General features: G+C 39.9%; 3 protein-coding genes across 3 annotated transcripts; 1 reads left to right on the forward strand and 2 right to left on the reverse strand.

Moving 5' to 3' along the window:
• Nucleotides 1-546: 546 nt before the first annotated feature.
• On the forward strand, nt 547-3,279 carry LOC112083921. Its single transcript, XM_024152142.1, has 7 exons — nt 547-568; nt 637-792; nt 885-1,064; nt 1,149-2,026; nt 2,142-2,604; nt 2,689-2,975; nt 3,271-3,279. Exons 1-7 carry the CDS (start codon nt 547-549, stop codon nt 3,277-3,279), a joined length of 1,995 nt encoding a protein of 664 aa, XP_024007910.1.
• A 1,812-nt stretch (nt 3,280-5,091) lies between these two features.
• LOC112083922 lies at nt 5,092-9,283 on the reverse strand. The gene is made up of 9 exons (XM_024152143.1): nt 9,224-9,283; nt 8,909-9,110; nt 8,245-8,844; nt 6,717-7,543; nt 6,557-6,640; nt 6,389-6,472; nt 5,828-6,127; nt 5,647-5,731; nt 5,092-5,558 (listed from the first exon to the last, which is right to left on the reverse strand). Exons 1-9 carry the CDS (start codon nt 9,281-9,283, stop codon nt 5,092-5,094), a joined length of 2,709 nt encoding a protein of 902 aa, XP_024007911.1.
• A 4,088-nt stretch (nt 9,284-13,371) lies between these two features.
• On the reverse strand, nt 13,372-14,370 carry LOC18991766 (uncharacterized protein At5g39865). The gene has a single exon (XM_006415089.2). It carries the CDS (start codon nt 14,304-14,306, stop codon nt 13,389-13,391), a length of 918 nt encoding a protein of 305 aa, XP_006415152.1. The 5' UTR covers nt 14,307-14,370; the 3' UTR covers nt 13,372-13,388.
• Between the last annotated feature and the right edge of the window lie 2,626 nt (nt 14,371-16,996).

The raw sequence follows: 16,996 nt of genomic DNA on the forward strand, positions 1-16,996 counted from the left end.
TATTTGGAGAAAATCCGCCGCCTGACACAAGGATTTCTTCTCTTCCCAATATCTAATTATTGCATGGCCGCTAACTTATGTCTCTAATAGTGACGTTTAATCGATAACAATTATTTTAATATTAGTTAGACCTCTATTTAAAGCATCGGCGTTAATGAAAGTGAAACACAACTCTTTACTTCATTTATTACAGAGCAACCTCGTTTTCTTCTGTAACAGGTTCTGGAGGACATTGAAGAAGGGTGGAAGGTCTTGGATTTCTGATTACAGCTGGTAACTTCTCTGTATTTTTCCTTAGTTATCCCTGTTTTTTCGAACTTACATATAACCAGGTTATGTATAATGTCAAAAGTATTGTCAAATCTCGATATCTCAGTTATCTAAGCATCACCTTTTCTGTTCACATAATTAGGTGCGATGACTCTACATGTCTCCGTAATTCGAGGGGTGTGGAAAAAACAAAGTGATGCGAGTTGGATCCATGAACCAGACGAAATCGGCATACACGCATCGGTCGAAATGAACGAGAGAGAGTCTTTCCAATCGATGACAAATGCAATCAAAATCGGTTTGAAAATTAGTAGTAAATATTTCCTACGTTGCCTGATATTGTTATATTATCATGTACCATTTCAGGAGAGGATCTGATCGCACGTTTGTACGACAACCCGGAACCAGATCCAATGCTTCAAGCACCGGCTCTGGAGCAACAGACTGTTGATGTGCAGAATACGGGTGCCAATAAAGGGAAACGAGTGATGACCGAACACGGAATACTATCTCGTGAAGTTGGTGGGTCATCAAGGCCGAGTCGAGCTTTGCTAGCGACTAACATTTATCCATTAGGAGCAATAGGAAACGATGTAGCATCTAACATCTCACAGTTACCGGCTACACATCAAACTTTAACTGCAAACACACCACAGTTTGCCTACCCCCCGTGTCATTGTCCGGTAATCCCCCAATATTGCTTCACACCCTAGCTGTTGGCGCTGAACCAAGAGTAGAGCCAGCGTTGCACGAAAGGGATGCGCCTCCATATTTCGATGACCCAATTATCGGAGGTAAACAATATTTATGTCTGTTTCAAGTTTACATGAATTGTAAATGTTATCTAGCTAATTGGGTTAAATGTTTACACTGGTTAGCGGATGAAATAGCGAGAGGGTTGGGTGATGCACAGTACGAGGGAGATGACATTTTCGTTGGAAGAATCTTTAAGACGAAAGAAGAGTGCAAGTTGAAACTCGCGCTGCATGCAATAAATCGAAGGTTTCATTTCAAGAACGTCAATTCACAACCTGAGACCGTCATTGTTTGTTGCGTTGGCCAGACATGTCCTTGGAGGATTTATGCCACACAGATAAAAGACAGCTTACGCTTTGAAGTCAAAACTGTGATCGGGAATCACACCTGCAGCGTCGACGCCCGAAGTGATTTCCACCGAGTAGCTTCAACGGATGTTATTGGAAAGATGGTTCGCGAAAGATATGGGTTGAACATAAAGGGGCCAATGGCGTGTGATCTTTGCCGTCTGCTTCGACAAGAGTACAGCTTGCACGTCAGCTATTGGAAGGCGTGGAGAGCAAGAGAGATCGCATTGGACAACGCCTTAGGCGGTGCTGCAGCAAGCTTTGCGTTGGTGACCCCCTACTTTGAAAAACTACTAACGACAAACCCTAATTCTGTTGTTGCTTTGGAGACAGAAACCTCAGCCTCAGGGGTTGTCCGTTTCAAGTATCTATTTTACTCGTTAGATGCGTGCGCTCAGGGATATAGGTACATGAGGAAGGTTATTGTCATTGATGCTACACACTTAAGCGGACGATATAGTGGGTGTCTCATGGCGGCAAGTGCTCAAGACGGTAACTTCCAAGTCTTCCCTCTCGGCTTTGGGATCGTGAACAGTGAAAACGACGACTCTTGGGAATGGTTCCTAAGAAAGCTGACCGCAATAGTGCCAGACGAACATGACCTTGTCTTCGTCTCAGATCGGCATGCTTCCATATATGCAAGCATTCGTAAGGTTAGCGCCTAAACTCCAGGGTTACCGTATATTTATATCTATTAGTGATAAACCAAAATATGTCGCTAAATAATTGGTTAACTTGCTAATTGTTTCCATTTCTCGACTCCAACAGGTGTACCCGATGTCTTCACATGGAGCATGCATTGTTCACTTACAACGAAATGTAGTTACTAATTTCAAATCGGAGCACCTGAGTCATCTTACTTCTGTAGCTGGAAGGGCGTATCGTTTTAGCGATTTCGAGAAGGCATTTATGGAAATTAAAGCGATCGACGAGAGGTGTGCAGACTATTTACAGAGGATTGGTTTTGAGCATTGGACGAGATCGCATTTCGTAGGGGAACGCTATAATGTGATGACGAGCAACATATCTGAATCTTTGAACAAGGTCATGACAATGGTAAGAGAGTACCCCATCATTTCTATACTGGAAACTATAAGAACGACACTTGTATCTTGGTTTGCGATAAGAAGGGATTCTGCAAACACTGAGACTGACGTCGTGAATCCCAAGATTCAAGAGATGCTGATTGAATGTTTTCAGAAGTCTTCAAGATATTTCGTCATGAAAATAGGTAAGATATGAGATATATTGTTTACCTGTTAACATTTACAGTTGACGGTAGTCTTTATCTGCTAACACTAATTTTACATTACAGAAAATGGACTATACGAGGTGCGTGACGAGATGGATACAGCTTTTGCAGTATCCTTGTGGGAACAGAGTTGTAGTTGCAGGGAATTCCAACTTCTACACATACCATGTTGCCATGCCATAGCTGCGGCAATAAAAGAGGGAGTCCGTGTCGATAGCTTGGTCGATATACACTACTCCACTCAGTATCGCAGGTTGGCATATGGTAAGGTTATAATGCCAGTCCCTGATATGGATCATTTGGCTCCACGACCGGAAGATGTCGGTGGAGGAAAACTTGCACCTCCAGCGGTTCGTCGACCCCCAAGCAGGCCACGAAAGCAGAGAATATTGTCTCGTGGGGAATTCAATGTACAAAATACTTTACCTCTTTAAATCAGTAGGAAGTATGTAATCGGTAACTCGATTAGCGCATAACTTCCTATACCTGTAATCCTCAGTGAGTTTCCAGAAGAAAATGCACAAGATGCCGAGGACGTGGGCACAACCGTTCAACCTGCAAGACCCCATTACCGGTATAAACCATCTTCTTCTAAACAATTAACATATTATGGTGACTCTGTAATTTTTACTCTTTTTAATACAGGGGGAATAGTCAGAAAATGGTGCTAAGGAAGGGGTTTTTTTTGGCGGCTGGATGCATATCATTCTATCCACATTTTGTTGTCCAAAGGAATAGAATGTTAGGGGTTAGCTCTTAATTTCAATTTGTATGATAAGTCTTGAATGGTGTAGTAGTTTGTCGTCGAGTTTTACAATGTTTAAAGACGACTATGTACTATCGCGGATAACGTATGTACCAGCTAACTCCGAGCATCTTTTAATGAACTATTTATTTTCTGTTATTACGCGACCTAAACCCTAACTATACCTTGGTTACACTCTAATATGTATATCTTCTTGGCTTTCACTTAAACTAAACCTTAATCGAAATAGGTCAACCCAAATGATCCAAAGATACCCCCTAACACCACTTATCCTATAACTTGGTTACACTCTTATGTGTATATCTCTTTCGGCTGTGAGTATAACTAAAACCCTAATCGAAATAGGTCAACCCAAATGAACCAAAGATACCCCCTAACACCACTTATCGTATAACTAGGTTACACTATAATGTATATATCTCTTTCGAATGTGAGTAACACTAAAACCCTAATCGAAATTGTTCAACCCAAATGTTCCAAAGATACCCCCTAAACCAAATTACACTATAACTTAGATACACCCTAGTGTGTATATTTTTTTCGGCTGTCACTTAAGTTTATGTGTTATATGAGTATCTAAGTCACCCTAAACTAAACCCTAATCGAAATAGGTCAACCCAAATGATCCAAATATACCCCCTAACACCAATATTTCGATAAATTGGTTACACTCTAATGTGTAGATCTCTTTCGGCTGTGAGTAAAACTAAAACCCTAATCGAAATAGGTCAACCCAAATGTTCCAAAAATACACCCTAAACCCAATTTGACTATAACTTGGTTAAACCCTAGTGTCTATATCTAAACCCTTGAAGTAAAACTAAAACCCTAAGCAAAATACGTCAATCCAAAAGATACCCCCTAACACGAAATGTCCTATAATGTGATTACACCCTAATATGTATATCAGCGTCAGGTTTCGGTTAAAGTAAAAACCTAATCGAAATAGGGGAACCCAAATGATTCAATGGTAAACCCTAACTCCAAGTTAAATATTATTTTGCATTCAATAAGTTACTTACTGACTAACAAAAACTTAAAACCTTATCGAATATGGTGAACCCAAATAAAGCCAAACCCTAAACCCTAAACCCTTAACCTAATTTCCTATTGCGGAAACCCTAACCCTAACCCCTAAATTCTAAACCCTAAACCCTAAACCCTAAACCATAAAATGTTAACATTAATCAAACATGGGTCATCCCGTATAAAAGCAAACGTTAGCCGTTAATATTTGGGGTTACACGTTAACGTTGATAACAAATTGCTTGGTAATTCGTATTCATTAACCGATGACTTAGTTATTACTTAATAAACCTAAAGCAATTTCTAACCCACAGAAATATCTATTACCGATGTTTTTGGCCTATACGTAATAAAATTGAATCCGAATTAGAAGATAAACCAGATAACGAAATAAAATTTGTCTGACAATACAACAACGTAACGCGGGTTTCTAAACCGAAAAGTAAATAAAAGTCTATCCACCGCAAGTCTAGGAAAATGAAAACCGAAGTCCACAAAGACTAACAACAATCCTTAAAAGTTCATAGGTATTGCTCAATAAGAACTGTAACGACTTTCTTCGCCTCCAAGTCAATGTGCGTAAGGTCGAACTCCTTAGAACCCTCTCTGCCGAAAAGGGCATGAGATAACATTAAGAAGTACGCCACTAAACCAGCATCGTTTGTTGACTTTATCTACGGTACGTCAGTGATCCTTTCAATATCATATTTGGTAGTAGACAACTGAGACATCTTTTCGTTATCTGCAACCTCTATAAACAAATAGGGAAGCATTTCAGCGATGGGTCGGATTTCAGTAGTCATGCTTGCATCCGTACGCAGATTGGTTTTACAGTCCAAAACCTCAATCTTGCAAGTAGAGAGATGAACCGCAAGAAATACCCAGTGCTTGATATCGAGATTAAACGGCAGATAGAGAATATCAGCATCCGAGAAAAGCGGCAACCGATCAACTTCCCCAACACCTTTAAGTCTCTCGGTGACGGCTTTGGAAAACTTAAAGTCAGCTCGGGGATCTGTCCTGCTAAACTTCGGGTGTAACTTGGATAACATCGATACAAACTTTCCAAAATATCCACTCTCGGCTGCCGACTGTCTTCGCGGAGTATATGCCTCCCCAAAAAACATAGAGAATCCATAACCTGGGTTAAATCAAATACGAAAGCAATAGGTTAGCATTTAATAAAATTAGCAGCTAATAAACCTTTGTTACAGAATCTCAGTGAAAACCTTTGCAGGCATTGGTTTCTGTCTCCCCAGCATTTCGTTTAGGTTCTTCGATGTAAGAAGGTTTCCTTCCCCACATGCCTGAGGCCTACAAATTTTTAAATACACAATTCAGCGTACAATCTTTATAACTAGAGGAACAGAAGTTAATGATAATTGGGTCAGCGACTAACTTCTTAAATGCTTTCATAGCTTTATCAAACCGTTGTTGAAGGGCTTTCTCAGAATCATCGACAGCTTCGGAATTCTCTATAATAGTTCTGATACGCTTCTCGCATGGAAAAGGACTGTCTAATCGAGTCGATACAGTCTTCTGACGCTTGCTCACCCTCCTCTGAACATGTTCCACTTTGGCTTGCTCCTCCGAGTCTATAGTCAGATTTTTGGGATCGATAATATCTTCGTCAACAGAAATTACAGCATTGGGTTCAGGAATGTCAGAGGTTACAATCTCATCAGGCTGGACGTCTCCAACACCATCCACCTACATACATGGTCGTAGCAAAGACAAAAATATAAATATACGAACATTGAAATAAGTGTAAATCAAATTACCCATGTTCTATAAGTTATATAACAGTTACGGCCCCTATATGTTGGATTTGTGATCCAAAATATACATACCGTGGTAACCGGGTTATCAATTCACAATTATCTTTGAAATCCCGGATTGCAATATAACTAGAATAGCGTCTAATAAACGGTTATAAAGACTATAATTTAGGGTAATAACGGGAACATGTACCTCATCAATAAAGTTCTCTCCCACCGGGGGGATTAGCACATAATTAGGGCCTGATTTCAAGGGATCGTCATGTTCAGGGTTTTCCTATGTAATTATTTTCACGGATTAATAGAGCATAGTGAACAAATAAAAAACATCAAATTTAAAGCTAAAACTTAAAGCAAATACCTCCACCTGCAAATTCACACCATCTGACGACTTCGGCACGTCATTTTGTGGGTTGAACTGAGGGAGAGAGGCGCCATCATTTTCCTATCAAACACATTAATATGGATATGTTATACAGACACCCACTATGTTTTTCGATAAATTAGTATGACAATTCTACCTTCTCAGGTCGGGTTTCTGACAAAACGACACCATCATCGCCTGGGTTATGCGTCATAACCTGCTCACCATCAACAGCGTCGACACTGCATTCCCCTATGGGGTCAACGGTACCCTTACCAACTCTTGCAGTGTTGGTGGCATCATCAGCTCTGGGAGCGTATGTGGAAACAATCTCGTCAACCGTCGGCATGGAGGAGAAGTCTAAGTTAGGAAATGGAGTGTCGCAGTTTTGTTTGGCCTGACCATCATGGTGCGCTCCGGGTTGGACCGAAGGTAATTCCCCCGATTTATTTGCAGTGCTCGGAGGGGGCTGCTTGCGAGACCTTGACTTACCGGCGCTAAGGCCCGAGAATGATGGACATATATTGACCTCGCGGTCGATAACTGCGTTATCAAGAAACCACTGGGTCACACCCTTAATTATCTTCACATTGTTGGCTTCAAACATACGTTCTATCTTCTTGTTATTTTCTTGTACGATTTTTGAAACCATTGTCTTCAACTTCTCCTCAGAAAACATAACTCCTTTGTCACTGTCATGTGCAACGTTTGTGACTCGACTTCTACCAGACTTTCTCATCTTCCCTTTACCTTTCTTCCCAACAACAATCTTTGTCTTCTTAACACCCCTTCGAGAACTTGTACGAGCTGCTAAAACCTCAGGATCAATGCCAGGGCCAAACATTTCAGACTTAAATTCGAATCCTTGATTAATAAGAGTAATCATATGGTCGACCCTTTCGTCCTGTTCATCTTCGCTCCAGGATAGATCCTCCTCGTCGTCGCTGATTTCGAAATCAGGCCGAATGATAGAGTTAACCGCGACTTTGACAAACACAATAATTATAAACGTATGTTAGCCGCTAACTGGTAAATTTTACATGCTACCCTGAATACACACTGCAAATTTTGTTATCAGGCAACTATATTATCATATCTAAGAATGATATCGTACGTACTGTAACTTATCATAAACAATCACGATAACTAATACAGCAACAGGCCAATGTTACATGTTAACTGAGTATTAAACCAAACAATGTTACAGGTTAACCGACTTATCAAAAAAGGAGCCTAATCCCTCAGAGTAAGCACATCAACTCTTGTTAAGATCGAATCACTATATCGAATCTAACACCGATATAGTGAATAGTTGTGAATTTCATATCCAACAATGATAACTTACACTACAATTACCAACAGTTACATGGTAAACTAATTATCCGATACACTAAACACATTTCCAGATTATCACATCAAATCCTGTTATCATGTAACAACTTACTCATATATAACAATGATAACTTAGTACTGCTAAGTATCAGTTCCAACGAGGACAACTTCAGTTGAATACAGTAATTTACTAAACCTAGAGCGTAGTTGTTACAGGTTAATTTAAGTCTCATAGCTAACAAATATATAGTAGCACACAAGTTCATTATAAGCAAGATAATAGAGTTATCGCAATTGTAAACAGTTAACTAGTAAACCGTTTGTAACATATTTAGCAAGTTAAAAGGGTTTACTTCGTACCATTTCATCTTTGTCAAGCACTCTAGCTTTATTCAACTGAAGCTGAACTTTCTGCGGACGCAAGTGAGCACCGCCCCTGCTTGGGCTACTGTCTTCCCCATCAGATGAGTCATCATCTTCTTGAATGGCTGGGACGGCCTCTAAAACAACCATTTGTAAGGCAGGGAACAAACCTCCGACAGTAATGTTAGCTGTTAAAATCTGTGCTAAATTCCTGCCCTTTATCGAATTCATCATTACATCAAAGGATAACCGGCCCCAGGGGTACTGCAGAAATGCATCAAGATCTTCAACCATCTCGGCGTGATCCATGCTCACCTTTGACCGAGAAAAATGAACAGAAGGCATTAGAAAGGCATCCACTATGGCAAGGCACGCGTATCGCAGTCTCAACCGGGTCTCTAAACTAGTTTTCTTCTGCAATATCTCGATTGGTCGTTCCACTGGGACTTCTTTCTCATCACCGAATAGAGTCTTGAAGTACTCGGGAACAACATGCGGTCTCCTTTTTTTCTTCTGACTTGTTGGGTATTTCCCGCATTTCAAACCGGACACTATTTTAAACTCCCGGATTGAGAATCGATTCGGTTTCCCTGCAAATACCAGCCAGATCGTTTTCTTTCTTCACGTCAAGAAGTCTGGTGAGGGTGAACAAACCGAATGCGCCGGACCAAGCAGGCTGGTTTGCAAAATCGAACAGTTTTCCAAACTGAGATGCCTTCATAAAATCCCTCTCTGTCTGACTCAAAGCGGCATCGATGTCAGATATAACCGTCATCTTCTGGTAAATGTTCACACGGTCTCCCTTGGGGACTTCTTCAGGGCTGAAGATCCGTTGGGGAAGACCGGAGTCGGCCATCTATACAGGATATTACGATTCATGAGTTAATCGGACTGCAATTCCCCTAACCACTCACCTAAACCTCGAAAACGAATGAACTGTAATTCTACATCTAATCGTTCGAAATTTACCTCTTCGGACATGGATTCTGATCGCGTTTCCTCGTCATCGCTGTGGTCAGAACTACCCATCGTTTGGTGGGAATGAAATTCTTCACAATTTTCGCCGTTATCTATGGGTATTGAATGGAGATTACAAACCCTAGCGTAGGAAATTTCTCGTCTTCCACCCAAACCTGAAAATTTATTTTCCAGATTATTTTAAATATTTAATATTCAAAATTTAAAGTTCTCACTCTTCCCGAGAATTTCTCTGCCTAAAGCAACAATAAACGCCAGTAATGTAGGGGCCCACTGCGACAACTAAATCTGCTAAATATGTTATAACAGTTATCGCAGACCCTATCCAAATACGTCAGAGTAGGGGTAATGTGGGATAGTTATTCTAACAGTACGCTTAGAGCAGTGTTCATTCTGACAAACTAATTTCGAGTTATCTATAGGTAGATACTCATATAACTCTATAATTAATTCAACTTATGGTGCGACTATGTTATCTTTTCGTTTTCGTTGGAGAGTCCTCATGTCTTATTCCTCGTGCATTTACCACAATCCACTTACCACTTATATTATCTAATTATGTAAACGTAAAACTTAATTGTTTCTTGTTTTCGCCTGTTAAAAAAAAAACATTTATGTTGATCGAATCATTTAATCTCGTTTGGCGGCTGTGGCTCATTTGAAGATTTATTGATTGCAATCTTATTTTCATTACGCTACTGCATTGCAAGATTTATCATATAACCTGACCTTTTGCTTAAGGGTGATAGAGTTTAATTATGACCGCCATTAGGAGTGCTAGAGAGAGGGAGAATGTGTACCCATTAGATCAGCCAATGCGAGACTTACTACTATTAAAAAAACTTGGATGTTCAATTCCGCAATATTCTTCAATGCTCCAGCTATATATTCACAAAACATGCTAAGTTGTAGTTTTTTGGTTAATAAGATATTGATTCAAAAAACATCTTGGTGTGGCATAAAAACATATACAAATGTTGATTGGTCTTGTTAACATGGAACTTGCTAAAAAAAAAGGAATAATGATTTTACTGTGAAATTATTTTGGATTACATGTACGATATTGAATGCTCTAATATCGGGTCTGAGGAGATGTACGAGTTTTGGCTCAGAACTTCTTAGTTATTAAAAAAAAAAATAGATATTGAATACTATATTTTTTACTTTCTAAAAATATCAACTAATAAGATTAAGATGTGTATAAGTTATTGCATAAAAAGAAAGATAATGTCCAAAAGAACTGGTTTACAAGTAAAATTATAAACTCGTATAAAATATATAATATATTTGTAAGAAAAATGTGTCTAATCGATTCAGATATAAAGATAACAAATCAATTTAAAAAAATTCATCCCGAATATTTTATGGGTAAAGAAAAAAAATTGAATATAGATTAACTAAATTTAAAGAAATTATTCTTCCAAATATTTAATCAAATTTTGTCAAATGTTTTCAGAGAACATATTTCTTTTTCTTGAACTAAATTCGTTTTTCTACTAAAAACGTAGACAAATATAGATCGGGCATGGGATATTTTGAATTTTTTTTAACAATAGGGTATATTTTGAATAACTGAAAAACTTTCGACGGTTAAATGTGAAAAGTCGTCAAGTTTACCCTTGTTTATAAAAAATACAAAGAGGGCATAATTCTGTGTGTGATTCTAGAAAAAAAGATTGAAAGAATGGGACCAGAACAGATGGTAAGTCATTAATCATAATTCTATTTTGTTTCAATTTGAATTTAAAAAGAAAGATGTAAAATAGTTTCAAATTTTCTGATCAGGACTAGTAGTAGTCTAGTACTAGCTAGATAAAGACATATGTTATCACAAAATTTGTGATTTGCCGACGGATATTCCACAACATATCTTTGATATGTATGTCATATATTTAAAAAAAAAGGCTTGAAAAATAGAATCAAAGATAAGAAAATATTTGTGTTGTTAATTTATATATTGCTTTTCCATTTGATCATTGTTATAGGAAAAATGATATATTTTATACCTCATTAGTGTGATCCTTTGTCAGAAGTACATGTAATAAAAAAATTGTGAAAGCGTTGAGAGCCATGTCCGATCCAATTGTCTAATGAAAATTTGATGAGATAAATGGTTAGAAAACCCATCATCCTGTCGGGATATATATATATATTAAAAATAATATCCAATATAAACTTTGAATGATATGAAAGATATGAGTCAATTCATTTATTATCAATTAGTTTTGAGTTAGAAGGTTATAAAATTTAACAATACTTGCTTGAGCAAGTTAGAACTCGGGGGTATAGAAAACAGTCAGTCTTTGATAATGGTCTCATCATGTTTCCTCACGAGATACCTAATAACCCTTTCACGAGAATCTATGAAGCTCTTGGAATCGTTCGACTATCTCGTCTCTATCGCAAAAAAAAATTGTCTTCTATATACCTCAAAGTTCACAAATATACAGTGCATATATACAAATATATATATATATATATAGGGTCTGAGAATTTGGGGGCTAGAAACAATTTAAGAATAAATATCTTTTTTGTGATTTGGGGGCTGAAAAATTCGTAAATAACCAAAGAAAAATTTTGGAGATTATAGGCGGATGTTTCATCAGATTGTCTCCAGATTCGATCCTAATATATATTCTTTGCCTTATGCATTTTGTATGTCAGTCTATGCATTCTTCCGTCACTAAACCCAAACTATCCATCGTCAACAAACATAATACCATAGAAGTTTTATTAACACAATTAAATTTCGGCATGAGCATGAACAAGGGCACTGCTAGCTAATGAAGATGGATTATGGCATACCTAACTAGTAAACGGAGAACCAACTTTTAGATAACGAGTAACCACATTTTATCGGTTGAAACATGAATAAATTTAAACGATTTAGAGATGGTAAACTTATTCATTTCCTCATTCAAGTCATATAGCTTCTTATTGCAGATAAAAAGATAAGCTAGTAGACTAAAAAAAAAAGAAGAAGAAGCTAGTGAACTAGGATCTTTTAGTTCTTTCGTTTTGAAATTTGTTAAAATAATACTTCTATACGTTTTGTTTTAGAAAAGATAACTGAGTCATTCTATTACATAACATCACAAAATACCAAACAACTTATCATTTTAAAAAACTATTCACTGGACGCTAGAAAATAAATATCAGTGAATACTGGTTATCAGTGATACTGGTAATAGTCACGTTTTCTCTGTTATTAGACATTTTTTTCAAAAAAAAAAAAATTGGAACTTACACAAGTATTTGAAAACTAATACAATTTATGTGAAAACATATCACAAGTTTTCACTTTCATACATTTTTTCAATAAACAATAATTGTACTACTAGCTGATTAATTCCCCTGATTACTAAATTACTTTAGTGGAAGTATTGCTATTTTAAGAGGTCCACTAATACCACAGAAGCCCAAATAATCAATTCATGATTGTGAACATCCGAAACTAGGCCTGCCTGATATAGAAAAAGCATATGACGATGATTCATTCTTACATTTTTGGTTATATATTTGCAATCCCAAGTGGGAGATATCTTCAATTGTTGAATTTTTCGATCAAGTGTTTTCTTTGATTCGTGGGTCGGGGACTCCGGGGCTAAACATTTTCGACTAAGAATCAGTGTATGAAGTGCAATAATACAATCCACAAATGATGTTTATTCTGTAGTATGCAAACCTGGTTTTTCTTATGAAAGAATATGTACATATTTGAAGAAAGAAGATTGGTATAGTACCATAAACTTACCTTTAATATCTTTTGCACTTTTTGCTCATGATCTAATGATCGATTCATACCACTTTCTGATCATCATCTAAAAACGAAACCGAGATAAGAGACCATCACAAACCCAACTTATATTTAGATATCAAGTGACATGACCCTTCATTATTAACAAGTAAAATCTCTAACCCCAAAAAGTTAGTTTTGTAAATGATCTTTCCACAAAACACCAGAAACAATTTGCCTAACCACTAATCTGATCTCTATCGCTTACTCTTACTTTCTTCTTGCTACAATATTCTTTACCGCTTTTAACCATCGAACAAGAAAGTGTCTCTACTTGAACAAGATCTTTGCCTAATTTCAGAAATTAGAAAGTTATCATACACTAGTGTACTTAGATTCTGAGAGATCATTACTGTTTTATTAGCTGCAAATCGGACAACGAACAAGACCATTCTCATTACACTCCACACATCTCACCACAACGGCGTCGTTTCCCCATCCTTCCACCACTTTGCAGCTTCCATTGCAACCAGAACACGGCAAAAACGATAAACCGCCGCAACCGTCGCAGCAACCGCCGCCGCGGCGATCTTTCTTCCTCGGAATCCCTCTGAGTAAATCTCCGAGCAAACCTTCTTCCACCAATCTCATCACTTCCTCTGCTCCCCCGACGTACTTCCCCTTCACGAAAACCCTAGGCGGGAGAGAATCTCCGTTCTTCGCTCCGGCCATGAGATTCGTGAGCTCTTCTCTGAATCCTCTATCCATCGAGACGTCTCTCTCGCATATCACAACACCGAAGCTCTCGATCGCGGATTTAACGGCGTTACAGTCCTCGAATGTCCTCCTCACGCCGCGCAAAGACGTCGTGTAGATCACGACGCGATTCTCCTCTCCGCCGTCAAGACACGGCTGCTGCTCCTCGTCGGGTTTCTCCGCGGATTTCGGATCTAGCGGTTCGGGTTCGAATAGATTTCTAGGGTTTTTCGAATTGGGATCGGAGTTCTCTTTGTTTACTCCGACATTATCGTATTTCGCCGAAAGAGGAGAGAATCGGCAAGTATCGGAGTCGAGACCAGACATTAGCTCATAGAAGTTAATAACCTCCGGCTCTGATTTGAGTGTCGTTGGGTCTTTGCCGACGATGGTGAATCTCTCCGGCGGAGTCATCGGTGTGGCCGGTGAGAAGATGGCGGAAGAAGTAGGCGGAGGAGGCGGAGGGTCGAGATTGAGAAGGCCGTAAGTGGTGGAAGTTAGCTTGACGAAGTGGCTGTGGCATCCGGCGAGCTGAGAGAAGTCGTCGTTTTGATTCAGGAGGTTAGAGGAGACGCAACCCATCGCCGGAGAAAGTTTGTTGCTTTTTTTTTGGGAAAATGGGAGGAGAGATTGAGTGAGAGAGACGGTCGAGTCGAGTCCAAGTGAGATTTCAAGAGAGAAAATCAGAGGAAAACTCCTTAAAGAAAACACCAAAGGAATCGAAACTCGAAAGGGACAATGCACGTGGCGTTGGTGTGTAAATATGTCCATTTCTTTCGCCAAACACGTTAATGACCATGAAAATGATGAAGTCATTATTTTATTTTTCTTATAATGTCGTTTATAGAATTAAGTTAATATTATTCGAAGGTGATATACACGATGAAATACATAAATCATCGGAAGATATTGAAATTGAAATCCCCGAAAAAAAAGGTCTAAAATCAGAAAAGAATCCAAATAAGGTTAGTCATATTAGTTCAGTTTTACTGTTGTTGGTGGTACGCTCCGTTATCCAGTTCGAACCGGTTAAAGACTGAAACCGGTCCAATTGATCCCAGTTTACAACAGTTTTAGCTGAAGTGGGTTTGCCCTGACAGCACAGCTCATAGAGAGACAAGCCCAACGATAAGAGGCGGTGAGAGTCGACGGGGAAGCTCTAAATCTTCTCCTCATTAATGTACTATAAATAAAGGGCTCGTTATTGTAGAATGAATCTTTTTTCGGACCCGGAGACATAGAGACCTCAATATTATTGTATCCAGTCCGTCGAAAGACCTCCGAACTGAACGAACTGTAAACTCGACACTTAATTAAATAAAATCAATCTTCCGAACTCGAATTACCGAACCGACCCTAAATAAGTTGAGAACCACAATCAACAATTGGCGCCCACCGTGGGGCCGATTCGGTAATCGACCTCGAAGACATGACAACTGATGAGAGACAATCGACCTCAGTCTAGGTCGGAAGTCACGCGACAGTCTGTGAGGACAACCCCACTCAAGTCGGAGGACATACAGACGAAGATGTTTACAGCCATGTGCGACCACAACCTGATGTGCAACAGACTAGAGCCGAACCGAGCTCGAGCGCTGAAGCCCATCCCAGCAAATGCGCGCTCAACCGACTGCACGCGACCTGGAAATCAAGCGGATGCAAGCCCAACTGCGAAAGATCAGTTCCAAATTCCACCAAGCCACCAGCTCGGCACCTGAAATCGACCGCGTAATCCAGGAAGCGCATAAGACACCGTTTACTTCCCGAATTACTAACGTTCCCGTCCCCAATCTAGAGAAGTTCAAACTGCGTTCGTATGAGGAGAATTCGGATCCAAGACATCACCTCGGCCGAACAGAAGGACGCGATTCAATGCCAATTGTTCGTCGAACACCTTGAAGGCATCGCACTAGATTGGTTCTCGAGATTGGAAGCCGACTCCATTGACAACTACAAAGAGCTATCGACCAAGTTTGCAAAGCATTTTTCAATGTTCATCGGACAGAAGACCCGAAACTCCGAGTTATGGGAAATATCACAAGGCGAAACCGAGTCGCTCCGAGACTTTCATGGCACGGTTCAAGCAGATCGTGGCACACTGCACAGTGGACGACGAAGCCGCTCTCGAAGCGCTATATCAGAAAACGTGGTACAAATCCCCCTTTCATAAGGAACTTCGCAAGAACAGACCACTCACTCTTTAGGACGCGCTTCACAAATCGAACATTTTCATCGCGGAAGAAGAGGAAGCCGCCAAAGATCGGCAGTATTCAGCGTCGAAGCCCGACCAAGCTCTGACTGTCAAAGAGAACTCGGAAACAAAACCCCATTCCAGCAGGCAACGCAGAGTAGTGAACCAGGCCGGACCGTCAAACCACAAGTCAGAACGGCCACCAAAGTCTTGGAATACATGGAACAGAGAGGATGATACACCGCTGAGTGAACGTTTTTACGAGTATCACGAGCGATATGGGCACAGCACGGAGGAATGCCGACATCATAGGGACTTCTTACTTCAATAGTTCCGCAAGGGGGAGGTCGCCACCACGGATTTGCCTAAGCCCGGACCCCGACGACCGAACCCGCGACAAAACAAACCCCGCAACCAGGAGACCGTGAAGGCAGTCGAGTCCGATGAAGAGCAGGCAACCCCACCTGAACGAGACCGCGAAGCACCTAACCGGGAAACGAACGTTCCCAAAACCAGGAAGAAGGTCAACATGATCATGGGAGCCCTCGAATCATGCAACTACTCCGTCAGAGCACTGAAGGAGTATAGCCGGCAGGCATCGAGTTCGCAACCCCAGACAACGGTAGCCATTGTACCACTATTATTCACTGACGTCGACCTGCGGGGACTGCATATGCCTCATAACGATTGCCTTTTCGTCGAACTTCAACTCGGAAACGTTGAAGTAAGCAGAATACTTATTGATACCGGAAGCTCGGTCAACGTCATATTCAAAGAAACGCTCAAAAATATGGATTTCCCAGACTCCGAAATCAAGCCTTACATGGAGTCGTTAACCGGTTTCACCGGAGAGAAAACTATAACAGTCCGAACGGTGAAGATACCAATCTATGTCGGTGGATCAGCACGGTGATCAAATTCTTGGTCCTCAACAAACCAGCGATATACAACGCTATTTTGGGAACATCTTGGCTGTTCGACATGAAAGCTGTCGCATCGACATTCCATCAATGTGTTAAGTTCCCGACCCCGTCAGGGATCTACACCCTTAAAGGAAGCCAGACCGCATCTCGATTGTGTC

This window comes from Eutrema salsugineum, unplaced genomic scaffold (genome assembly GCF_000478725.1).
Source record: "Eutrema salsugineum unplaced genomic scaffold, Eutsalg1_0 scaffold_5, whole genome shotgun sequence".
Classification (NCBI taxonomy): domain Eukaryota; kingdom Viridiplantae; phylum Streptophyta; class Magnoliopsida; order Brassicales; family Brassicaceae; genus Eutrema; species Eutrema salsugineum.